Source organism: Uloborus diversus, chromosome 7 (assembly GCF_026930045.1).
Source record: "Uloborus diversus isolate 005 chromosome 7, Udiv.v.3.1, whole genome shotgun sequence".
Classification (NCBI taxonomy): Eukaryota; Metazoa; Arthropoda; class Arachnida; order Araneae; family Uloboridae; genus Uloborus; species Uloborus diversus.
The window spans coordinates 75,377,512-75,405,371 of NC_072737.1; the positions used below are offsets into that span (position 1 = coordinate 75,377,512).

Below are 27,860 nucleotides of genomic sequence, written 5' to 3' on the forward strand. Positions count from 1 at the left end.
GCATTTGTTTTTGTTGGAAGCATAAAAACCAGCATTTACAGTAAGAATCCGAGGTTTTGACTTTAATGATGACCTTGATTAATTGAGTGAAATTTTAAAACAATACATATTTTTTGTTTGTTTTTTAATTCAATGTAAAAACTGTAGATGAAAAATAACGGAACTGCATTCATGGTTACTTATGTGTCAAAACTGCATACAAAAAGGCAACATGTTTAAAAAATCTGAGCAGTTAATAATAAAAACAAACTTAATGGAGGAGTAAATGCAAAAGTCCATCATTTGGAAAGTATGTTATGCATTTCTAAATACAAACAATTAATATAAGAGATTTGACAAGAGCAGGACCTTCAAATTAAACTGAGCCAAAACTAAAAAAGCCAGCCGCAAGAATCATCACAGATCCTTACTTACGCTAACAATTCCTTAAATATGGACACCTAATATGTATTTTTTTAATTTTAATACATATATATATATATATATATATATATATATATATATATATATATATATATATATATATATATATATATATATATATATGGTTTATGAGGGGCTTTAGCCCAACGTTTTATCAACATGAAATTTTGAACTTCCATTTTTTTTCGATTTGGTCTTCGTTTATTACTCTAAAAGTACACAAAAGTACACAGAGCTGTTTCATACTTTTAGGGGCAAGTCGGCAAGGATTGCCGTTGTTTAATGCATATTAAACTTTTTTACAACTGTTTTAACCAAAAAAGAAAAACATAAGAGATTCCGTGACTTGAAAAATCGACTTTCGATTTTTGGAGACATTTTAAAGTACACCAATCTTCAAATAATGCCCTACATTGCAAGAAAATCAGTTTCTCAAATTTCCATCAGAATACAGATAACATGATTTTAAAACCCCCTTTAAAATATGAGAAACAATCTTTAAGATGTTCTTCAACGCAACAGCCTTAAACACTGCTTTGACGACTAAATAAAATAACATTAGAGCAGGCAACCTATATCAGTCCTTAATTTATTTTCTTTCAAAACATTAAGCAAAATATATTCGAACTATTTTCATTTGATTAAAGTTTAAATTCGTATTTCGTTATCATTTTTAGGAAATATTTCTAACACTGATTATTACTCTAAAAGCACACGACCATGTCATAAGGTTGGAAATGGTATGCAACTGGTTTATGACATGCCTTCAGATTAATTGCATTGTCTAACAATTTCACTAATTCCTTTATTAACAAAGGTAAACATTTATATCACTGTGTTAAAACCTCATATGAATAAATAAGAATGTGTGCGCCAAATTTAAAACAAACCCGTGTAAACAGCAATGAATAAGTGTCGATGAGTTCTGCATTTATTTCTTCTGATTTAAGTTGCGATAGCGGAATAAATAACTCTGCTCATTCGTTTACAGGCTTATTGTATTTGGATTCCAAATCCACTCTTTTTAGATAATCAACGTACAATAAATGTGGAAAACCTTGTTTTAATTAAAAGCAAACATTGTAAGTATTTTTCATAATTAAAAAGATTTCATTGCGTACAATGACAACCCCAACAAAGTAGTTCTTTCGTCTGATAGATTTTTCTTAGAACCAAAATTAAATTGTTCAAAAATTTTAAATATGCATTAGAGCACGAAGAAGCTCAATTGTTTGCATTTAATCAATGATTCACAAAAGAGTAAGAATTAAAAATATAGAAACATTTTTATATTTTGATGCATTTGTATTTTATTAAACACTTATAGTTTTTTGATTAGTTACTAAGGATGCGTTTGTGCTTTGCAAGGTATAGAAATGACCATGCATAATTAAATACCTAGATCTAAAAACATTGAGAAATTCAAAGGATTGCCCGCCCCCGCAAGTTTAGGTATTATTTTAACCTAATATTTGCTATTCCCCTCGCGCAACTTTAAAACTTTATACTTTATGTTTAATTTGATCTGAAGTAGTGCAAATTAAATACCATTGTATCACAAAACAAGATGATTACTTTTTAAAAAAATACGTTTATTTCCTGCACTCTAATACCCATCTTTTCTAAGAAAAGGTTGACCACATTGAAATAAAACACTCATTCTTTTTATGGTGCAGCTATTGCAGGGAATTGAAGCAAATTCTTTAAATTATCACTGCAACTATATATTTTAAAATTTTATTATTATTATTATTATTATTATTATGTAAAACAATTTAAACCTACATCGTAGCCTAGCTCTGAAATGTTCTTAAACTGCTACTAATAACAGTTTATTGTGATATGAAATATACGAAAATAATACGATTTTAGAGAGAATTTTTAATTTAGTTTGAGTTATTTCTGAAAGGAATATGATCAAACCCTATAACAGAAACAAAAACTGCGTTTTTTTTTTCTTCATCTATTTGTCCTTTTTACTGAGTCCTTTGTTTGCTTATAACTTAAAGTATTACTTAATAACTTTGTTTCATAGAAAATTATGTATTTCTCGATTAGTATTAAAAAAAAAAAAACTTTAAGTAACAGATTATATTTATTGCCCCTTCTGTTTATTTTTCATCTCAAAAATTATGTAAAGCAAATTTAACTTTTTTTTTCGCCACGTTAATTAAAATACTGAGGTTTTTCAACTCCATTTTAGACGAATACATATTCGAAAAACAGAAAATTCATTTTTATTTTTCAGTGTTAAAGACTTGTTCATTTTTGAGTTTTAATTAAACGGCTCTTTACAAGGAAGGTAAAATCACCAGTCTTTCAATAAATAAAATTAAAAAAGAATTCATTTTTACTGATGGGGTGTAAAAATAATATCTTTTAACTAATCATAACAAAATAAACACTGTAATAATATTATATTACAGTGTTAAGATTTTAGCATTACACTGTAAAAACGATTCAGAAACTGGAAAATAATGGGCAGCTGATATGCCCAATTTCTGCCAGTAACATATCTTGCAAAGTTCAGGAACGTTTTCCGCTAAAATTCAGTAACCTTCCTGGTATTATCCTAGAATCTTCCTGAATAATTCAGAAATCGTCCCATTAATAACCAGACGCGTCTTTGAAAAATTACAGTAACCTTAGGAAAGTATAGAAAATAGCTTGGCATCTTCCCGATTTATCAAGGAAGTTCCAAGAACATTACTGCAAACATGGCCAAAGCTAAGCCAGAATTGCAAATAAGTAACGGTAATTTTACTCACCTGCATTTCTTGCAAAGCTACATAGTCCATACTTTTTTGCTCCCTTTGGGAATATATTTAGCATGGAAGGGCCGTAACTGAGCTGAAGACGACTCACTTTATAAATACCCTCAGTTAATATTTAAACTGGGAGCTAAAAATTTTTTTCACACCAGTGAAACTTCTGCATTCGTGCAACTTGTAGCAATTCAGGAAACTTTTTGACAATGATACTTGATTTTTTCAGGAAGTAAATAAAAACCATTAAATTCCCGAAACGTAACACGGAAACACCCAGTAACGTTTCGGATTTTTTTTACAGTGTATGTTCCACAATATTTAAACAGAAGTTAAAAAGGAAAGTAATATTTTTATTTTTTTTAAGATTTTTATTTTGTAATTTGTAAGTAGAATAAAGTTCTTACTGTATTTGTGAACTTAGTGCTTCTAAATGTAAGTTTTCGTAGTTAGCACTAGCAATAGAAATTGACTGAGCTTGTTTATGATTAGACTAGTGGCACCCGCACGGCTTTGCCCGTACCAGAAAATTAAAATGGCTTTTGGTTCGCCTGTATGTTTACAAATAATGTATGTTGAATTTCTTGCCAATTGGCTTGCCCATGGCTCGGTTCCACGTTATGATAACTTGATAATTTACTCGTCCATCTTATGATAATTTTGCTCGGGAAATTGGTATAGAAAAAGAACAAAATCGAATTTTCAAAAAAATCGCTTAGAGGTGCACATCCCCATGTTACAAACTAATCCTGTGCCAAATTTCATGAAAATCGGCCGAACAGTTTAGGTGCTGTGCGCGTCACAGAGATTCTGACAGAGATCCAGACAGAGAAACTTTCAGCTTTATTTTTAGTAAAAATTACTACTATATACATTACCCTTAAAAATTAAGCTTCTATATGCGTAGAAAATTCGTTTCTAAATTTTCTAGTGCAATGTTTCTATAAGTTTTTTCTTACTGTAAATCGTTACCTTGTTTAAAATGCTAGCAAATATAGTTTAACTTATAGGAGATAATTTTATCTATTTTTTCTTTTGACTGACTTAAATCATTCTAAGCCGCTGAAACATTATATTAGGAGAAAAATAATTCGCTCTTTTCAGGAATAATATGCGTTCATTCAGGGTAATGCAGTTAACAGTTTTTCCATCTCTGAGATAAAAATATAATTTCCACGTACAAGCGATTAAAAAATGCAGTTATTATACATTAAGACCCTTATTTTTGATTCCACTTCAGTCCTTTGAAAAGTACCGTTATTTAACCTAATGTTTAAGTTAAAAAAATTTCATCACATTTGCATTATAAAAAGTGTAACAAGACTAGACTTTCATTTTTTTTAATGTATAAACTTACAGACATGAATTTTAAACACTCAAAGCTAAGATCCCGAATTTAATGCGTTTATTCTGAGATATGAAAAGTACTTTTAGCTCCTTTATTCATTCTCGACTTTAATCTAAACCACTTAAGTACCGGAATTCACATTCTAATTTCAATTTTTTACACTCTGAAAATACGTTTTTCGATAATTCTCAAAAGATATGCAAGAGAGAAAGAATTTTTCTTTTGAGTGAACACAAAAGGCATAAATGTTTATTCGTGGATGAGATTTGCTGTGAAGTTCCTTTGAGAAAGCTCAACTACTGCTTAAAAAATGCGAGTAGTGAGGTCATAGATAAGATTATTCTTACATTCTAATTTTTAATTATAATTTCAAAATAAATTGTGTTTCCCCTTTTCTTTGAGTAAAGTATCTAGGTGGCTATATTAAATTTCATTTGTGTGTTAAATTAGCAACTAAACACGCCATGTATAGCTCTTGTGATTTTATTTCTTGTTCTAAAGTGCAATAATTCTATTATTTGAATCCGAAATAAATGTTTTAATGTGTGAAAATTCAAGTATTATATGAAATTTTTTAACATAAGGAACGAGATTTTTAATTGTAATAACTATAATCCTCTCTAAACATAGCTGAGATAACTAGTAAGTAATAGTAAGTGTTATTATTATTGTCATTATGAAAGCGATATTGCATATTCAAGGTGTGTCCGGCAAAAAAAAAATGTATTTTTTATGATATTTACTGCTAGAAACGCACTTATTCTTATAAAAAAATATGTATTTAATCTTACTTAAAATTTAAAGCAACCAAAAATGTGCTGGAGTTTGTATTATTGCCCTTTTATAAAACAACGTTTAGTAATATTTAGATGCTTAGCTAAATTTCAATGCATTTATTTATTTTAAATTCTACACACTTCAGAAAAACTCAGTTATCGTGACAAAAATGAAAAATTTCTTCAAATTTTCGAAGTGCATAAGAAGTAACACAAAGCAAAAGCTAAAGATTGAAAATCACTAACATCCGACTAAGACTCTATCAAGACCTTAATTTTAAAAAATCAAGCCGCTAATATATTTGTTAAAAATTTTTTTAATTGAATGTAGGCAAAGAGTTCAACACTAGTATTAAGCTAAGTAGAATTATTTTAAGGACTAATATTTTCCAAGTTTTTTTATTTGACAAAGCAAGATAAATAGACTTTATCATTCGAATCAATCCTATCATTAGTATTCTTTTGTAAACTAACAAAAGAAAAAAATTGTGAATCTGGGAGCAATGTAAAGACTGCGCATAGTTAAAAGAAATTAATGCATGTTTTAGCATAAGTAGTTTTTTTTTTTTTTTTTTTTGCTGCTTGACTCTTTTGATAATGTTTCCTTGTTCTTATCCAATTATGTTAGCTTAAAATACGCATAATGTTACTTTACAAAAACCCGAAAATGTAATTTAACTCCATTTAATTTCGGCGACCTTACCGTACCCAAGATCTTTTTAGAAGTCAGATTCAGTGGTTAAAAGCCGTAATACGAATCCATTAAAGAGCTGACGTTGAAAAATAGTGCAAGAAAAACACAAAAGAATATTAACTGACATATATTACTCTAGTGATTTGGTTGTGCACTGGAATCTTGGAAACGAAAAAAAAGGAGAAACTACACATAACGGTCCTCGCGTGACATAAATGTTGCACATAATCTTTAAAAACTTTGCATTCAAATAATATAAAGAATTATATTAAGTAATTATGTAGTTTTTTTTTTTTTCAAGTAAACTATAACTTCTTATTGACGCCAAATTAAAAATTCTTCTTTGAATACATTATTATCCGTACAATTAAAACGCATTACATATGTTTTATTTTAATTACCGTAGATTTTGTACGATAAAAAAAACCTTAATGATCATCAAAGACAAATAAAATATTTCCGCAAATAAAAAAATGTAATTAAATTTCTTTCTTTTTTAAAAATGTGTTTATATTCACAAAAATAAACTTTAACGTTATACTTTAATAATCTAATGTATATTCGCATTTCATAATAAAAAGTTACATTAAAGTATTTTTATTATTATTTTTTTTTATTTATTTTTTTTTTTTTTTTGTTTTGGTTTTTTTAACAAAGTTTGTTTTGTAGCTTTCTGTAGAAACTTGTCCTAAATTCCAATTTTGCAAGGAAAAAAAAAGGGTATTTTTTCCCTGAATGTTAGTTTGCATATTTCATTTCAATTTTCTATTTGTGTGTATCTTTTTAACCTGCATTAAAAAATACATTATTTTTTTTTATGTTTATTCGACGTTTGCTTGCTTAAAATTGTCATTTTAATTCTTTTAAGCAGTAATTACTAAATGATATTTTTTTTTTGTTTATGTATCTTGGGAATTTCAAACGTGTTTATAATTCTCGTAGGCAATACTTTTAAAAAGAAAAAAAAATGTACATTTAAAAATCTTGGTGCAATTGCTCGCTGAAATCATTAAAAAGTCAAATGATTAAATTCCCTGATCAAAAGGGTAGTTTTTTTTCAAGCATTTATTTTAGTGCGTTATAATTTAAAATAATTCCGAAGAAAAGTGATGTATTTCTCCAAACATTAAGTTCTTATTAAAAGCGATAAAACTGAGCATTCGAAATTAAAAATAATCTCGGAATGACTCAGAGGAAATACAAAATGTATTTCTGTTGGGATAAATGAGCAGAAAATATTTAGTAGAGGAATGTGGAAAAAGTTAACTGTGTAGTTACACATACAGTTTAAATATATAGCACTTTCCGGTCTGTAAAAAGTGGCCCCTGAAAATCAAAGCATATGACAATACAAGCAATTTTCAAAAATTGATACTCGCATAGGAATATTTTATTTTAAGTCAAAAATTATTTTTGTTGTCATAAAATGATAAAATTCTAGTTTTTGGCATTTTAAATATCAATTAAGGCCAACAAATACTCATTGCTGTATTTATTTTTTGATCATTAGTTTTTAGTTTATTTAAATATCATGCACAATTTCTCAAAAGAATGCGGAGCAAAGTGGATCGGACAAAGTGAAATAGTTCTTTTCGTTTACAAATTTACTCAAACATTGAATCCCTTATAGATTCATTCGTTAATAATTTTATTTTCATTGTTTCACTTAAAAATTCGCTTTTTTATTCAATTTAATTTTTTTCTTTATTCACTCACTTATTTTTTTTCTCATTTATCAATAAACTAATTAATATTTTTTATTCGTGTATTGCTGCATTATCGATACATTTAACCTTCTTTTTTTATTTACACGTTACATGTTTACTACCGAAAGTAAAAAGAAATGACTTATGAAAGTTTTATAACAGAATACATTGATCTTTTTTATGTACCTCAATCTTTATAAGAAAATTCCAAATTGTTCATTTTCAAATGGTAAGCTATTTTAAATATTTAACTATTACCCTAAATTTTCTTTGTTTTGTAACATTTATTATTTAAAATATGACACACTTCCAACGCAGTTAAGTTTTTGAACTCTGGAATTAGCTCTTAAGGCTTATAAATTAATGTCATAAATGTTTTAAGGAAACCAATCGTTGGATGCTATTTTCGTTTACAAAGTATACCAATTTTAGTAGAATCATTTTATAAGAAAGGTGCATTGGGGATATAGGGGAGGGTGTCATCGTGTGAGAAACCCAAACTGTAAACTAGGATTTTTCCTTACTAAATTGTCTTCAAAAACTTATTTATACCTAATATATAACTCGATTTTAGAAAGTTTTCCGAACTATATGCCCTTTTTTTAAGAACCAAAGGTAAACAAGTGAAAAGTAATGTCCTTTAGTGGACTTCAGAGATGAAGATTAGCTCAGTCGTAAATATTTTCTCTTCTGTAGAGCAATCCTAAATGTCAACTAGAACATGCTCTAACTAAAATATTTTCAATAACCTATTCATGGTTAAAATATAACTCAAATTCAGAAACTTTCTAAACTATGTGACTCTTTTTGAGAACCAGCTGTAAGTAAGCGAAAATAATTTCCTTCAGTGGATTTCAGAGATGCAGATTGGCTCAGTCCTAAACCTTCCTCTCCGTGTGAGTAATTCTAACAGTGGGGAATACAAACGCGTTCGTTATTTTTTTAATGAGTCCAGGAGTCTTATACGAGATTTAAGGCATCTAAATGAGTTCTGGCGTAAGGTTCTGAAGCATAGCTTTAGATACTAGCGTGATTGGAAGATAACCGACCCAATTATCCTTTATTCGGAAATACGGAATTATGGGCTGAGGCTTATACTGACGGATTACTGAATTTGGCAGTCCTACAGACCATTATTACTTTCTGCTCGGAGTAAGAGAATTGTCTGAACCAGAACGGGAATGGTATTTGTTTTGAATTCGTATTTTTACCCTGGCGTCAAAGGCAAGAGTGCCTTTATCGTTTTATCAACACACAGCACTTGATCGTTGAAATTTCGAATGGCCCAATTACATACGAATAAAATAAACATATTTACTGAAAAATGTTACAACTGTAAAAAATGGTAATTTATAAAATATTAATCGAAAACAGTAATGTACATTTTAGTCTCTGCTAGTTATAAACATTTTATTGTAGCTGGATATTTTATGATATTTATGCCAGCATTAATTGATTTGAGCTAAATAAAAGTTTGAGTAGTTTAAAAACTTCATCCTACTTCACATCTTTTATTCTTTTACAACTAGTTGCTTCAAGAAAAAACTAAGCGCAATCGAAAAAGTGTCTTTTGACACTAAGAGACGATAATCGAAGAAATACCTAGGTCTTTTTAAATTGAGAACTCTGCGTGTTTTTGACGAATTTTTCAGCTTGAATTTTATGAAAGGGCCTTTAAAGTTGCATCTGAAAACCAAATCCATTTAAATGACTTGAAATTTGGTGCTTTGCAAAATAAATTAATAATGTATGAAGTTTACCATGCTAACACATTTAAACCACTTAATTAGTTTGTTATCTTGGTATATATTTAAACATTTGTTTGTTTTTTACTGCTATTCCTTACGTTTTATTTCCTCCCATTATTAGGATGTATTTAAAATTTAATACACAAATTATATTTTCATGTATCTGATAAAATACTCAAATATGGCGACCATGTAGCTATATCAAACAATTTAACAATAATTTATATTTATAATCATAACATTAACATACTCATTTCATTTTTCCTTCTCTGCTGCTTAAGTTTTTTTTTTTTTTTTTGATTTGCAATTCATTAAAATCTTTGTTCACTCATATGCAAATGCACGTTGCATAAACCTTTATAGCATTGTCACATATTTGGCGAATTTCTTGCGTTCGCAAGGTAAAACTTATTATTATTTCATTTTATTTTAGTCAATTTATTAGGAGATGTTTCCAGATTAATATATTAATTACATTTTCACTTTGCTAAAACCTAATGAAATATGTTGGTTACCATGTAACTATTTAAAACAATTTAAACAATAACTTATGTCTTAAAGTATAAAACTCATATATTCATTTATGTTTTTCTTTTCTGGAGCTTAAGTGTTTTATTTTAATTCACAATGCATTAAATATCAGCTCACTGAAATGGCAAATTCCCTTGTTTGAACTTTTGTGGCATTATTGCATACAGTGCTGGCCAAATTATTAGACTAAAGAGTTTTTTTTTGTTTTTTGTACACTATCTGTACTAAAATACTATTCATTTTGCTGTTAAAGTACAGTACATACTGTACACTGATTATTACATTATTTTAGCATAATTTAATGTTTGCAGGTGGGAGCACTGTCTGTTCTGTTTATGTTCTTTGTTTATCTACCTACCAGGAACATAACCTCAATCAGCTTAAACAGTTCAGTAGTTCTTTTCATTAGTTTGTTCTGTTACATTTAAAATTAGTTTTAGGTAATTAGTGAGTATGTGTATGTTAGTATGTATAATAGTGAGTATAAATACTTTTTACCTTCTGTTTTTAAAAAGTTAAGAAATGGTGTAAACCTTGTGAAAAGTATGCCAAAAAGACTTAAAATGCTCATCAAGAACAAGTGAATGCATACTAAATATTAGATAATTATTTCACTGTTCGTTAGTGTGTCCATAGTTATGTAATCAATAAAGAATTTGCTTCTAAAACAGCCTAAGTCTAATAATTTGGCCAGCACTGTATATGACGAATTTCTTTCATTCGCAAGGTAAAACTGATTACGAACTGTTGCACACGATCGAAAGTAATTTGCGAAGCTTTAACTGCTACAGTTCACCATAACCCATTTAACACGGGGTGTAACTACAGGTAATCGTAAAAATGAGACAACGCCCATGCTTTAACAGATAGTCATCCCTTTCAGAAAGAACTGATAATATCGATTGGAACAAAACGATGATTCAAAAAAACAATATATTATCTGTAATTTCTAGAGTTTGGTTATGTCTACCATGTTTTTCACCAAGCATGACTTTTTGTAATCGTTCTTGTAATTCTACGGGTGAAAATATGGTAGTTTTAATAAATGTAGTATTAGTTTTTACTAATTTGTTTAACTTTTTTATCTGCCATTATTTAACACCAGAGTTACGGGAGATGTCATTTTGACCCCAACGAACCTTTTTAATGCATGATCATATGTATTTTCATAAACAGCTCAATCCTCCTTTAATTAAAAATAGAAAACAAGAAATGTAAATACATTTACTAACGCTAAAACGGCAGAAGCTAAAAAATGTCTTTTCGAACATGTCATTGTTATATAAAGTGTAGCATTCATTATTTTTTGAAACAAAAAATGGACATTAGCAGCTAGTTTCTAAAACACAAAAGAAACAGAGCTGGTTATTTATGGGTTAATTAAACTTTTTTACATACTTATTATATATAACATTATATCTCCTTGAAACCAATGCATTCTTTCAAAGAACTGTATTTATAATTCAAATGTTTATTTTAAGCTAATTTGTGCAAATATACAGGGTGTTCTGTTTTAACCTGCAAGACCTTTTTTTTCGCAACCGTTAGTCCTAGATGCATACTTCCGATTGCAAAATTATTCAAAATTAGATGCAGATGTAAGATGTTGAAAGTTTGGAGCAAAAATAAAAAAAATATCAAAAAATACAAAATTTAACGTTTTATACGGCCCTAGGTCCCCTTATTTATATTTAGGAAAATTTTCTCCATTGAAAAATCATTTCATAAAGAAAAAGTTTGACATTAGTACGACCAATACTCACCGAGCTATGAAACGCAGCGTTTTGTGACTTACACCACTTTACACTTGCCATCAACATCACCTTTGGGGGTTAACAAGGATTTAAAATTATCTGTGTGCACATAGTGAGATTTTTCAAATTGTTCGAGGTTTTGTAGTGTGATTTTGCGTATCATGACATAACATTTGCATTTTTTTTAGAATAGCAATGAAAAATTTAAATACTTATTTTATTTACTTCGACAACCTGACATTCCTCTGAAAGGGCGATAAGTTCCAATCTCATCTTTTGTATGGTCTCTTAAAACTTTAAACTAGAATATCTCTTTGAGTTTTGGTCGCACAAATGTCATGTTTTGTGTGTCAGTAATAGTTTTCAATGGAGATTATTTCTGTAAATCTTAGTTAGGGGACTTGAGGTCCGTATAAAAAGTTAATTTTGCATTTTTTGGCTCATTCTTATTTTTGCTTCAGACTTTCAATATTTCAACTCTGAATCTGATTTCGAACATTTTTTGCAATTGGAAGTATACATCTAGGACGAACGGTAGCGAAGATAAAGGTCTTGCAGGTTAAAACGGAACACCCTGTGTAACATTCTGTAGGGAACTATGCAGATTTCTTATCAGAGATTCAACATGTCCCCGTCGTATTTCTAGGTACACGAAGACTGCCGTAATTCTATGTGTTAAAATGTGCCTTAGTTATAAACTTTCGAAATCATTTAGCTTTGTTGGGAGAACTGATTTTTTCCAGATGAAATTATGTTACATTATGAAATAATGCAAATCTTTATGTGGCACAGCATAAAGAAGTGTCATTTTAGGTACAGTAAGTGGTATTTTGAACAACGGTTTTATCATATAGATGTGTGATTTCGTTTCGAAAGAAGTTTAGACTTAATTTTAGCAAAATATTCTCGATTTAGAAATAACTCCCGAAAATGTTTGACAAAAAAAAAAAAAATATTTAAACTAAACTAAGAGTTTATGAAAATGTTCATTCGTATAAGAAAAAGAGTGTTTGCAAACGATTGCACCTTTACATTTATTTGTTCTAACCGTGGATATTTTAGAACGGGTCGCAGGTACAAAACAGGAAATTCCAATTGATAATGAAAATTGAGATTACTAATTGGAAATTTAATCATTTAAAAAATCCAGCACTTTTTTTCCCAATATTTAATGTAAAATCGGTGAGTAAATTATAGTGTTGCTTCCCATTATATATTTCCACGAAAACAAAATTTAGAAGCCTTATTGGAACTGAAGAAATCAGTTAAGTTAGAATGATATTTACAAACTTAACAAAAGCACATCACATGATTTTAAGGCTTATCCCCAGTTTCAACGACATTTCAGGCGATGTTGATGTATTAAATTCAAAGTGCATGTTTTCACCCAAAAGCGCAGTTGTATTTTCGATATAAATTATTAATTGAGATCTGCATAATAATAGTCATTACTTATTCAATTTAATTATTTTATTATCAATTTATTTAACAATTTCATTATTTATTTGTTTACCTATTATCGGAGTAGGCTGTTGTATTTCTGCACTGCAACATTTTGCTGCTTTGTTTGTATTTAAAAAAGACTCTAGAACAAACTTTATTGATCAATGGAACTTATTAAAGCATTAACAGCGTGAGGAACGGATTTGACGTAATTTTTTTGACTGTGTTAGATTGGCGATAGTTTTCCAAAAACAACTTTCAGGTTGGATTCTCTCCTTATTATTTTAAATTTACGGGTTGTCGTACCTTAAGTTCAATATTTTTGTTTTGTTTTTTTCTACAAATTCGTTTCCCAAAGTGAAACATACGTTAATTATCGTTATACAATCCAATCTTTATCTCTCAGAATAAATTACACCAGTTTGTCAAAGAAAGGACTGGGCGTTGGTCTTTTCTGATGTCAGTAGTCATAATCACATCCTTGTTAAATGTGTAACGTTCTTAAGCTACAGATACATGAAGTAATAATTCCTTCTTTCATAAGAGTTTTAATTATTGTCATAATCTTACAAGCCCTGGTTCTCAAAATGAACAATTGTGCAGTTCATTTATTAATGTTATTCATGACATTTAGAAACATTTCCAGTAAAAGAAGGAAACTAGCTTCTTGTAAGTGAATTTCAAGTATTAATGGAGAATATTTTTGTTTCTAACAGCATTTGAATTTCAAATGTGCTTCTATTAATTATAGAAATTCGTCATATACTTGCGGAAGGTGCTGGAAATGAAATATATATATATTTCAAGCAAATAAATGTACAGTGGACGCTGGTTAATTAAATCAGTGTCTCATTGAATTAACTGCTTTACTGAACCAAATCGTCAAAAACAAAATTCAGTTTTGTTGAAATAGCCGCTTAATGAATTCAAAACTGTTTAGAGCAAACATGATTCATATAAGCGGTAGCTAATGTATTAGCGGTTTACGAGGTGCAACTCATGCACGATTGTAAAGGCAAACTTTTCAAATACATGGAAGATACACAAGTCCAAGATTTGGAAAGGAACTAAATGTCTCTTAATTATTTCTCAATTTTAGGAAAATAATATGATAAAAAAAACGTAACTAATACAAATATTCAGTTACATTCTACATCATTTAATGCTCCCACCTAATTTCAATAAAACTATTTCAGCCAGTTGCATAGAAATACGCGATGTGATAAAATTGTAACTCTTTTTACGAGAAAATGAGCTCCTAAGAAAAGATTTTTAAACAATACATGTTTGATAGGATTGAATTTAATAGTTAATTGCCATCTTCAATGGGTAACGTATTTAATAAGTGACGACTGATCTTATAAGCAGTAAGATAAAATAGGAACTCATTTGTTGATCCTTAATAGCATTGCTGCCTCATTGTACGTACATTATTATTCGACAGGTTGCATGACCTCATTAGTACATTTTCCAGGATTTCTCATTAACAGAGGATAATAGAGGATACATTTTCCGGCCTCTTTGATTTAAACAAATTGTAACAAAAAGATCTATCAGTAAATGCTTCAATGGTTACCCTAAGTTCACACACAATTTTTGAATAACCTATTACACCACTAAATAATCATTAAAATGGGAGAAAGTGATTCGAAACATTTTAGCCTTCGTGGTACCTTAAGAAAAGAGAGCTTTTTTTGAAATGGCAATTAATCCTCCGTATTTTTAATATCATGCTGCGACTATCGTTGTATAAGAAATCAAAAAACGTCGCCTTAGAGCAACACTAAGACATCTAATCCCAGGAGTAACACTTAGATATCCTTCTGTTGCTCTGAGACGACGAGATGTCCATTACTTAATTTTAATCAGTTTTTATACTGCTTTTGTTTTTCAAGATAGTAATTATTTGATTGAATCATTTAGTCTTAAAAAATATATATTAAATAAAGTATTATGTTGGAGTAAAAGAGTTAAAAATATCTATTTAAACTATCGATTGTTCTTTTAGTTTCAGGCTTTTTTCTTGATTTAAATGTAAATTACGAAAAGTATATGCCCTAATGAAGTTAAATGCTTCAAATTTTCTGAGATAAATTATTTATAATAGAGTCAGCTGTCGATAAGTCGAAAACTCAAGGGACAGTCTAAAATATTTGAGTTATGGTGAATTCCTACTTTTTTGTCCCAAACGTTTAGGACCCAGTGTTTTCGAGTTATCGAGAGCCGACTGTATTTAAAATATTTAGATAGTAATATTTCTGTTTCATTGAACAGCTTTGATTTTGATTTATTTGCTATGCTACACAGTATGTTGTCATTTATTGTTTGAGTTTGATAATCTTTTAAAATTTTACTTTCAGGTGAAACATACAAATATATGTACGATTAATTACGCACATTTCTGAGCATATGGGTTTATTATTTCATTCTTTTCAGTTTTTAGTGCTTTTTGCACAGCAATTGCGTTTTTAAATAAACCGAAATTACTTTTTTGCGGTAATCTTAAACCAGATTACAGATAGTATGAAATATTATTTTTGAGATGAAGATTAAATAATAGTCTTAAATTTCGGAATAGTTTTCCAAGACCGAGTTTCTGTTATAGCGTTTAAAACACAGATCAGTTGTCAATGGAGTACGTGTTTGTAAATTAAAAACAAAAAAACAAAAAGGTTATTTTTCATGCTGTAAAAATCGTTTGTGTTCAGTGTGGAACTTTTTTTTAAATCTTACTGTGGTTGTAAATACATATTTTGATTGTTTTTCTTTCTTTTTTTATTTTAAAAACATTTCAATCCAAAAGAATCCATTATAATTTACGGAAGTAAGAAATGAATACAACAATCAGTTGCTGTGAAATGCATGTCAGAAGATAAACAAAATTAGTTCCCCTCTAAAACTTTGTTTACAAACAAATGCATATAATAAATAATGAACTCGATAGAAAATAACTGAAAACAGCTATCTAAAAGACTTCCATGAAGCCATTGAGAGTAATTCGGATTTTACTCTCGCGACTTTATCAAACTCAGCGTACAGAAATTAATATGCTTCCAAAGTTTAGAAGCTGTCAGTGGCAACGGAAACTTTCTCACCCAAAACGCAATCAAAGTTCATGTACAAATTAAACTGCCGAATTTTCTAAAACTTTTAGATAATTACTTATCATTATTCAAAACCGAATAAATCCCGAAAGGCATTAATTTGCATACTCATCTCTGCTCAGCAAGAAAAATAAAAGATCCATAAAAAAGTACTTAAAGCTCTCTGTTCGTAAAGTACCCAAGCATTTGAGATCTCCCCATTCCTCAACCATTTTATCACAGCAGAGTTCCTATTCATAATCACAGAAAAGAGCTCGCGCAAACGCTGGACCGAAAGGAAAAGAAACTTTTAATTAGTTTATGTAATTAGCTTTTGCGCGCATTACCGTTGCTGCGGAAGCTTATCTGTGGTCCACGTCCGTCATTAAGCGCCAATTAAGATACCTTCAATGAATTTATCGTCGAATGGTATAATTTGCGAGAGTTCAATTTTCTTTCCCTTATCTGTCGTTCTTTTTTGGACGAAGCGAAAGACATGCCTTAAGGTATGGGACGCTCTCTGGAGAATATTTTTCTGGAAGAAATTTTCCCTATATTTTCCCTTCAATTCTGTAGGTTTGGAAAAAGGGCTTAATTTGAGAAAATTAATTAACGCAGCTGCTTGGAGTTTTTTGTCTTAAAAAAATTTTCAGTTCAAAAGCGCTTTATTTTATTTTATTTTTTATTATTATTTTTTTTTTGCTTTTTTTTTCCTGATTAACGCAATTGCACGTAAAGCAAATGCTTAGTAATATGTTTTATTTATTTAAAAAGCTGAACATGCTTTTCTTATTATGTATTCAATGATTTCATGTCATCAAAGTAAGACATTAATTTCGTAATCATTCACTTTTAGAAAGTTAATTATATCCGAAAAATTAATCAATTTCTGCTTTCGCTCTTTCTATAACTGCAGTATTTGTATCGCTACCACCATTTACCTCATTGCTTATTTTTCTGTAGATAGTCAAACAATGGCAACTTTTTTATTTGTATAGAAAAAAAAACTCATTACTGTAACAGCTTAGGGTTTTAAATTAAATTACTATAAAAAACTTTAAAAAAACATTCACTAGCTTTGTGATTTTATGAGAACAAGTTTTTAGTAAAGAAATATGCTTAAAATAATAGCCGAGTGTTTGAAAAGATCTGTCAACGAAGGCTTTGCAAACACACACGCAAGCATCATCTGCAAGAAGCGTCACAAACTGATTTATTTTGAAAAGGGGATTCTTATGACCCCCAATAGATGGGCATAACTTTTTTTGCTATTACGTGCTCTAACACTGTAAATATTTTATTTATTTCATCGAACGAAAATATTTTTCTTGCCTCTTATCCTCCCCACCCCGTTTGACATCTTTCTGGGGTGACACCTAATGTGGTTTAAGACTTTGGAAAAGATTGACACTTAGTTTATTTCCAATGCTGAGATCAGTGATCAACAGATGGGAGGATCAAATTTTGCTACAGATAAGAAAACTAAGAACTAGTGTTTTTTTTTTTTTTTTTTTTTTGAGTTATAATTTGCTTCGAGCTTGTATTCATTAAATGAGCCCTCGCGTGCTCCTGGGTTAACACATCAGACGCAATGTATTTTATTTTGGAGATAAGTTCGTCACACATTACGTATCTTTTAATGTATATTAGCTAACATAAACGTTCATTCACATAAAGAAAACTGAATTATTTCTAAAACAACAATATGAACTTCATGTTACATACAAGATTTGAAGAAAAAAAAGTGTATGACTGAAGGGTAGGGGTGATTCCAAAGTATCAACCTAGAGAACAGCCACGCAATAACCGCTAGTTTCACGGACAACTATTTTTTATATTTTCACTTGATAAATTTCTCACATTCACAAATTTGACTTTTTATTGACAAAAATGAACTTTATGTTTTCAGTTCGACCCCTGGAGGTGTCAATTGAAGGTAATCGTCGTCCTCTCTCCGCCAACAGCCCAGTGGAACTCGTTTGCAGAGCGACAGGTTCCCGTCCACCAGCAACGATTACTTGGTGGAAAGGAAACACGAAAATGAAGCGGACCAAGGAACGAATATCTATAGACGGTTATGTAACGACAAGCATCCTTATTTTTACTCCAACAAGTGAAGACAGTGGGAAATATTTATCATGTCGGGCGGAAAATCCTCTAATTCCTGGAAGTGCGATTGAAGATGGTTGGAAGCTGGATATCAATTGTAAGTTGCTTTTACTTGAAATAATTTTATACTTTTGTTCGTTTAACAAAACGGGACAGTAACTGACAGTAAAATGCGTACTAAAAATTCTTGTACCGTTTGAATTTTTTTCTCCCAAGTAGTTTATCTAAAGGGTGTCCCAAAATTAACGCAAGATTTGAATTCGCCGCCATTTTTGCAATAAATGGTTGGCAACCCTGAAAAAAGAACAATTTGACAGTTGAGAGTTTAGGGTAATCAAAAATGGAGCGTTATACTATACAATAACGCGCTTTCATTATTGAACAATTGTTTCAAAAATAATGAAAGTTGAGGCTGGTCAAGCAGTTACTGTTATTGTCGCTCGGTATCGCAACACGGTATTGCACGGGTGGTTGTGGGCTTGTTGACATAGACCTTTGAATTCAAATAACCCCATAAGAAGAAATTTAAAAATGTTAAACCACCCGATCTAGGGTGTCAATTCTGATGACCGAAATGAGAGAGTACAAGACTAGGAAATGCCTTATGCAGTAATTGAAATGTTTCACTCTCTCTAGCTGTATGGTACAATAACACCCCATTTTTACTAACCCTAAACTCTCAACTGTCAAATTGTTCTTTTTTCATGGCTGCCAACAATTTATGGAAAAAATGGTGGCAAATTCAAATCTTGCGTTAATTTTGGGACACCCTTTATATATACGTACTTTTTTAGGTTTAGAGAAGCTTTTTCATAAACATTGCAATTATTTTTTTGATGCAATTTCAGTGGAAATTAATAACTAACTAATATTTTTAAAATTATTTGCACGAACTCGCAACAAAATACTCAAAATCCTAGAAAATCCTGGAAAGTATTTAATTTTTTTAACTTATGAAATAAATGAATTACCAAATTAACTTACTGCCTTGTGCATACATAAAAAACATTCAGGATATGCTGAAAATATACCTTTTTCGTAAAACTTTTGGCAAATTTGCTGCACAGATATTGAAAAAAAAAAAACCATTATCTACTAAATATTGCTGTTATGGTTAACATTTCAGCATATTCAGAAGACAAAGTTGGCAAAGTTTCGTTATAATACGATAATAATGTTTGAGTTACGTTTTTGAAGGGAACAGTTTTTAAAGCCAAAACAGATTCAATAGGGTGTGGGAAAGGTAATATTTTCATATAGCCTTTCTTCTTCTAAAGATTTAAGTTTATGAATAATGTGTTGTTTGTCATTTTATTTTCGCGGTGATAATTAAAAAAGTATCCCGCACAATTCAGGGATCCCCCGATAATACTTAATACGCAATTTTCTTTCACAACCAGTAAATTTGCTCATAGTTTTTTGCACATAGTTTATCTTCTATATCCATCGTCATTTTTGACTAGTTGAAAATTTATTGAGTAATTCTAGTAATGTAATATTTTGTTAAAAATACAAACAGATTTTTCATCTCCGAAAAAAAATATTTTCTCTCCAACATTCGAACATTCAATTGTAAAGATAATTTTGTATTACTATCAGCCTTATGCCTCATAATTTCTAAAGGAAGTTGTCAACATCTTTCGATCAAAGGATTTACCTTTTATTCCATCTTCTTTAGAAAAGAATGCGAGAAACTAGTATAAAATAAAAAGTTAGCAAACTCAAATTTTTGTTTGCAATTTCTGAACCTCAGAGGCAGACTGACGTAAGTCACATTATTGCTACTTATACGCTACAGCAGGGGAGCGAAAAAACTGTCGTCAGGTGCATACCGGAGATGGGGCTCGCACTCTTTTTTGCTGGTTAATAATAACAAAATATTTTTTTATAGAATTACGTTGTAATGATTTAATGCGGAAAAAAATTCTGCACAAAAAACAGTAGTAACGAGAAAATAGTCATTTTCGGATTTGTGTTAGTCTGAGTTAAATTCCACAATTAATCTTTTTTTATTCCTGAGTCACTATGTAAATGAGATTACTTTACTGAATGTTTTACAAAATCTAATAATTGAATAAAAGCTAAAAATTGTTTTCAGTTTTCCGAAAGTTCATCTTCTGAGCAGGAGATCAAACTAACTGAAGAAGCTACTTTATTGGCTTAGAATAAGCTTCTAACATTTTAGAAAATTATTTTATTTCTTCATTATCCCCGTTGTTTTGCATTGTAGTTAAATAAATTTTGGTTAAATAAGTCACCACAACTTCTGTGAGCGATTTATTTTTGGCCTGGTTTCTGTCATCATGATACCGGCACTTTCGGTCCATTACTACAATTACACCCTAAAACTCATCAAGAGAAAACAAAACATCTTGATTCAGAGAAAAAAGATAGCTTGATTGCTTTAAAGTTTTTTTTTGTTCTGTTTTGTTTTTGAAATCGAACCCCTTGACTACAGAAGACAGTCGTAAATTGCTTAGTAATTTATATTATTATGGGTTTTTTTCATCAAACCGTTGGGGTAAACATTTAATTTTCATTTGTTAAGACTGAAATATGAAAATTCTTTACAATAAAAAAATAAATATTGCATGATACGAAAGTTTGTATAAAAAATATGAAAGTAAAAAGTATGTAACAAAAGCACAGAAAAAAAATCAAAGTATATAATAGTGTAAGTTAAAACAGAATAATGCTTAAAGTTCGTCTTTTTCATTTTTTTTCAAACTAAAACGTTTTTTTTTTTTCTTTTTTTTTCAGTTGAAAGAAAATGAATATTTTTTTCCGCGCAATGTACGTATTTTGTTTGGAAGAATTATGTCTTCGCTCAGCTTCGGAGATAAATTTCACGACATGTAACATTAAATCATCTTGGCACATTTTTTTTCCATCGCTGTCTCCAAAAAGTGTAATGAAATTTTTTTTCCAACTAATTGCTCTCAAAGAGACACGGAGAAGAACTTGATACTCCATCAATTTCGATTTTCCAAACTTCTATCTTACATTGAGTTCAGCAAAACCGCTGACCGTGAACAAAACCAAAACATTAACTGAAGTGACCGGGCTGACCGCGGCACACTGGTTTTTGCCGATGGAAGCTGCTGAACTTGGACTTTTGCCAAATTTTCGAGCCGGAAATTTTTCTAGAAGGGAAGGATAGGTAGTAAATGAAAGCTAGCTGTATAGATTCCGTCATCTGTCAGGACACATTCACGCTATATGTTTTTTTTTTTTTATTTTAATAAATGCAGTCTCATGCTTCTAGTGAAAATTTCTGTGTCACGAAAGTGCTGTTTTTCCACTTTTGTCTTGATACATACATATACGCATAACTATGTACGGGATTGTGAAATAATTAAGATGACCTACATTTTTTGTAAAAAATGAATTAATTCGAATTTTTTTTTTTAATTACAGTGCATAAAAAAGAGCAAAGTATTTTAGCATAAAATTTGCTTTAAAATAGTATTTTCTATTTTTGGCACTAAATTTGTACCTTACAAAACAGGTGGAAAATAATCACTATTTTTTTTCTTGAGGCAAAATGAAAAATAAAATATTCTTCTAATAAAGTATATTCTATTTAATAGTACTTAAAATATGTTTTTATAACGGGTGAGTAAATATAATAATCAATGAAAAAAAGGAATTGATAGTAAAAATAATAGATGAATAAAATTACGAATAAATAGAAAATTGGTGAATTATTAAATGAAATAATGTAAACAAATTAATTAATAAATGAACACATGAGTGATTTAGTAACTGATTGAATGAGTACGCGAAGTGATCCATTTCACTTTCTCCTATCCACTTTTCCCCGCATGCTCTTAAATAAATGTACAAAATAGTTAAAATAAAAATTAACCTCAGCATTAAATAAATAAATGCTTCAAAAAAAAAAATGTGTGGCTTCCATTTAATGTTTAAAATGTTAATAACAAGAACTTTATCAATTAATAGTAACAAACATACTTTTTGGCTTACTGCAAAATATTACAAAATGGACACCATTTTTTTGAAAATTGCCTGTTTTTTCATATGCTTTAAGCTTCAGGGATAATTTTTCCTGACTATAATAGACTACATTTGGTACTACATGGTTAAAATATTGCCAGATAGGTGGCTCTAAAAATAGAGTAAATATTTCACTATTTCACTTCGCCCCACATTCCCCAATAAATATAATTTTAAAATACTGCCATTTCAATTAGCAAATCAACATAAAAATGCACAATTCTCAAAGACACATAAGTTTAGTTATTCTTCCACTAAATAGTAAAATAATATCTTTAAAGTATTCATGAGAAATTGTAAAAGCATCATTGCTTACATATTCATGGATGTCATCTTGTATCATCTCATTTGAAAGTGTAGAATTGATTATGTTCTTTTTTATGATGCACCTCCAAGACAGACTTATTCTGTCAAATCTTTGCAGTATAGCGTAAAAACGAATGCTTAGTATAGTCAAAGATGGAGGCTCGTGTTTACTTAATACTGATAAATAATTTTAAACAGTATTTAAAAATAGAATTTCGTTGTTACGTTTTAAGGTATGAAATATTCTACAATAAAAGCAATAATAACCTGAAGTTCACCATTTTTAATAATACCTCAGCATGGCCCACATATACAAAATTGCACAAGTGCTCATTAAGGGGTGTAAAAAATAGTACCGATTTCGTAGTAGCAAATAATAAATGCCATTACAAAAAAAACCTAATTTTATTTTTAGGATATTGAAAGAACTATGATTTTTATAATAACTTTATTTTACTTCAGTATGACCCTTATTTTTCAGAATCGTAGTCATTGTACAAATCTGCTATCAGTTTCAAGTGCAAATACAATTTCTCTTTTGCACCATTTAAAGACAACCCCGTTTCTCATCCAGATTCCAGCGTCAGGTTAGTGCGGCTCTTTTAAGCTCCGGTAGTATTTTCGATAAAAATGTTACTTTTCAAGCATTTTTACTTATTATTTGATTTTAGTACCATCATATTTGTTCGGAGTATGTTACGAACAATTATTCTATCGGGAAAAAAATATTCGGAAAAGGTCTATAATATTAAAAAACTTATTAATTTAAAAGCCCTCCCCCCCACCCTCTCCTCTTAAAAGCAAACAATGCTTAACGCTACATGTTAATTGCTTTTTTTTTAATTTTTAGTTTCATTCGAGTTTAAGAAAAAATAAATAAAATTTAAGGAACTAAAACCAGACAATCTTCAAAAGACTCCTATTTCTAATAAGATAAATAAATACCTTTGTGCTGAATAGTAAAGTCAGAACAAACAACGTAAGTAGAAGCACAAATTTGTAAATTACCGCAGACACGTGTTTCGGCGTTACAGGGAACGCCTTTTTCAATGCAAAAAATAATGAGCTTATGGATGAAAAGACTCTTTTCATCCATAAGCTCATTATTTTTTGCATTGAAAAAGGCGTTCCCTGTAACGCCGAAACACGTGTCTGCGGTAATTTACAAATTTGTGCTTCTACTTACGTTGTTTGTTCTGACTTTACTCCTATTTCTATTTGAAAACCATATTAGACCAAGAGCTGACACCCCAAAACACGATTTATCTCTTTTATGGCTTGTGGCCGGTTAAAATAATAAAAAATGCAATGAAAAAACTTTGGCTCTAATCCCCCCCACTAATTTTGGGTCACACGGCTGTGTGGGTGGATGAAAGGTCAAAAAAAAAAGAAAGAAAAATATTAAAGTGATGAGTTAAATGGCTAAAAATTATATAATAACATTAAATTAATTAGAAAAAACACGTAGCAAATTTCTCCCCCAGCTATGTTGGGGCGAACGTGGTGCCCCCCACTGGTAAAGTATCGATTATCAAACTAAAAAAAATGATCACTTTCGTGGGGGGGGGGAATTTTACAGGGTATTAGTTTCATTATTTTGATTGCCAAAAAAATTCCCCCCCAGTAACTATGGGTCAATTTAACAAAAAAAAAATTTTTTTTGTTCCTCTTTATTTGGTCCAAGCCGAGTATTATTCGAACTTACGCATGACTGTTTAAGTTGCAAAAAAACCCAAAGTTTGAACGTCTATTCGTTAAAAAAAAACTCGTAGCAATTCCCCCCCCCCACACACCTATGGAGGGAGTTGCTACGCGGTGCGCAGTTTTACAACGTGGTGCCTCCCCCCCAGGGGTGAATTATCGATTGATTAAATTAAAAATAAATGATCAGTTTCGTGGAGGGAATTTTACAGAGCATACATTTAGTTGTTTTAATTGCAAAAAAAAAATCTCTCCCCCTCCCCCTCCAGAACTATGGATCAATTTGTCAAAAAAAAAAAAAAAATTTTTTTTTTTTTGGTTCGAGTCGAGTACCATTTGAACTTTAGCCTGACCGCTTAAATTGCAAAAAACAAAGCTTGGATGTTTATTCGTTAAAAAAACTCGTAGCAAATTCCCCCCCCCATCTATTTGTGGGGGAGGGTTGCTACGCGGTGCGCGGTTTTACAATGTGGTGCCCCCCAGGGGTGAACTATCGATTGATTAAATAAAAAACAAATAACTGTCGTGAGGGAATTTCAGAGTATACATTTAATTATTTTAATTGCAAAAAAAATCTCCCCCTACCCCAGTAATTATGAGTTTATTTCACAAACAAAAGTGATTTTATGTTAAAATTGCAATAACGATTTTTTTTACTTGTAAATTTTAATGCGTTAATCCGATGCGTTAAATGAATTTTTAAAATAATAATTTGATAATTCATATAGATTTATTTATCTTCAGCATATTGGTTGTGATAGTGTCTATCTAGTTTGATAAAAATGTTCCTACAATCTCGATGATCTGCTTCTGTTAAGAACTCGGAAAAATCTAAATCACGGAATCTCAGTTTTCAGTGTTTTCAAATCTTTGAAACTTTTATTCCTTCAAATAAAGTTTCTGTCAAAACATTCAATCTTTATCTAATGCCTGGCTACACTTAAAATTACCCTTTAAAACACTCATAATATAAAAACATCAAAATATATTTTTGAAAAAGGATTTTTTACGTTTTCAGTTTAAGGATGCGGTACAGTGTGCTCCGAAAAGAAAAACCAACAGCTATAACGACTTCACTGTGTTGGCTACAGTTGATCACTGACGAAACTGCCCTCGAAATAGCAAGAAGATATCATCACAGGCGTATACTTTCCCCTTCCTTCTTTTCATGCTGAGCACACAATGGTAGATGCAGATGTACGGACGCTGAATTGCTTCTTTTCATTTTGAAAAATATTTCAAAATTTCTAATTCAAATTATTTTTTTTTGGGGGGGGAGCGGTTCCTGCTACAATCAAATGTAAACTCTGAGAAAATCCCCCCTCTCTACGAAAGTAATCTTTTTTTTTATTTAATCAATCGATAATTCACTCCTGAGGGGGGCAACAAGTTCGCCCCAACATAGCTGGGGGGGGGTTTACCGAATAAATAATTGCAATTTTTTTTACAATTTAAGAGGTCATGGGAAAGTTTGAATAGTTCTCGACTCGGACCAAATAAAGAGAAAAAAAATTTTTTTTTGACAAATTGACCCATAGTTACTGGGGGGGGGGAGATTTTTTTAATTTTAACAATCGATATTCCCTTCTGGGGGGGGGCTCCCACATTCGCCCCAGCATAGCTGGAGGATGGTTGCTACGTGGTTTTTTTATTAATTTAATGTTATTATATAATTTTTAGCCATTTCACTTATTATGTTAATATTTTTCTTTTATTTTGACCTTTCATCCACCCACGCAGCGTGTGACCCAAAAATAGTGGGTGGGGGGGGATTAGAGCCAACATTTTTAATTACATTTTTTTAGTTATTTTAACCGGCCACCCGCCATAAAACAGATAAACCGTGTTTTGGGGGGCTCAGCTCTTGGTCTACAGGGACGACGGGTTCGAACTGAAAAATTCATTTTGTGTTGAATTGAGGAAGGCTATTGGCTATAATAACATTGCGTTTTGACTAATAGGAGTGGAGCAGCAATAAGAAATGTAATGAAAACGGGAAAATTTATATAATTGTATAAAATGTTTGGAACGTCGAATACACGTACATTTTTGAGGTAGACCGTGCAACGCCGAGCACTTCAGTTTGTAGACTCATAATTGCTGGGGAGGGGAGATTTGTTTTTGCAATTAAAACAATTAAATGTATACTCTGTAAAATTCCCTCCACGAAAGTGATCATTTTTTGTTTAAGCAATCGATAATTCACCCCCGGGGGGGGGCACCACGTTGTAAAACCGCGCACCGCGTAGCAACCCCTCCGTAGGTGTGGGGGGGGGGATTGCTACGAGTTTTTTTTAAGGAATAAACGTTCAAACTTTGGGGAGTTTTTTGCAACTTAAACAGTCATGCGTAAGTTCGAATAATACTCGACTTGGACCAAATAAAGAGGAACAAAAAAAAAAAAAAAAAAAAATTTGACAAATTGACCCATAGTTACTGGGGGGGAATTTTTTTTGGCAATCAAAATAATGAAACTAATACCCTGTAAAATTCCCCCCCCCCCACGAAAGTGATCATTTTTTTTAGTTTGATAATCGATACTTTACCAGTGGGGGGCACCACGTTCGCCCCAACATAGCTGGGGGAGAAATTTGCTACGTTTTTTTTCTTATAAATTTAATGTTATTATATAATTTTTAGCTATTTAACTCATCACTTTAATATTTTTCTTTTTTTTGACCTTTCATCCACCCACACAGCCGTGTGACCCAAAATTAGTGGGGGGGATTAGAGCCAAAGTTTTTTCATTGCATTTTTTATTATTTTAACCGGCCACAAGCCATAAAAGAGATAAATCGCGTTTTGGGGGGTCAGCTCTTGGTCTATATGTTACAAGGAGATATTATGATTCGATTTTTAAAATTCTTCAAATATCGGTTTTGAAAGGCTCAGTGTTACTTACCTTCCATTTATTTTTTTATTTGTTAATTTATTATAATGAAACAAATAAGTGCAAAAGTAATACGAAATTTCTCATAAATACTGCCTAATGTTAGAATGTTGTGTCCCGCTTAATGTAATAAACTTTCAATGTACTAACCGTTGTAATTCGTTAATTTGATTTCGGGTAATGAAATATCCCGCGTAGTAAAATATTTTATTATTTTTTTGTGTGTGGCAAATTAGCTATTCCATTAAACGGGCTCGAACATATTTTTCTCCCTTTTCTGTTTTCTTCTTTTCCTTTTTTTACCTTTTGCTTGTTACGTTGTTTGTTTGTTTTGTTTTTGTAGGGAAATGCCATAAAATGACAATTTCATCACATTTTTTTAGAACAAAGTGCAATATATTTTTAATTTTATTTCATTTAAAATTGCAATAAATGACCTTAGAACAGTGTTGTTATTCCGTTACAACACATAAACTTTTATTTTAATACACTCAAACTATTTTTTGTATCGATTAATCAGTGAAAGGTTATTCGAACTAACAATTTGTTTTTGCTTTTTATTTAGC

At 30.5% G+C, this 27,860-nt stretch overlaps 1 protein-coding gene across 3 annotated transcripts in view; it reads left to right on the plus strand.

Annotated features, from left to right (window-relative positions):
- The window catches only part of LOC129226602 (hemicentin-2-like), a 542,319-nt gene that overhangs the window by 452,527 nt on the left and 61,932 nt on the right, over positions 1–27,860 (plus strand). For all 3 annotated transcript variants that reach the window (XM_054861230.1, XM_054861231.1, XM_054861232.1), the window contains one exon: positions 18,181–18,477. In XM_054861230.1, coding sequence (XP_054717205.1) covers positions 18,181–18,477 — 297 coding nt within the window. The remainder of the gene's footprint in view (positions 1–18,180; positions 18,478–27,860) is intronic.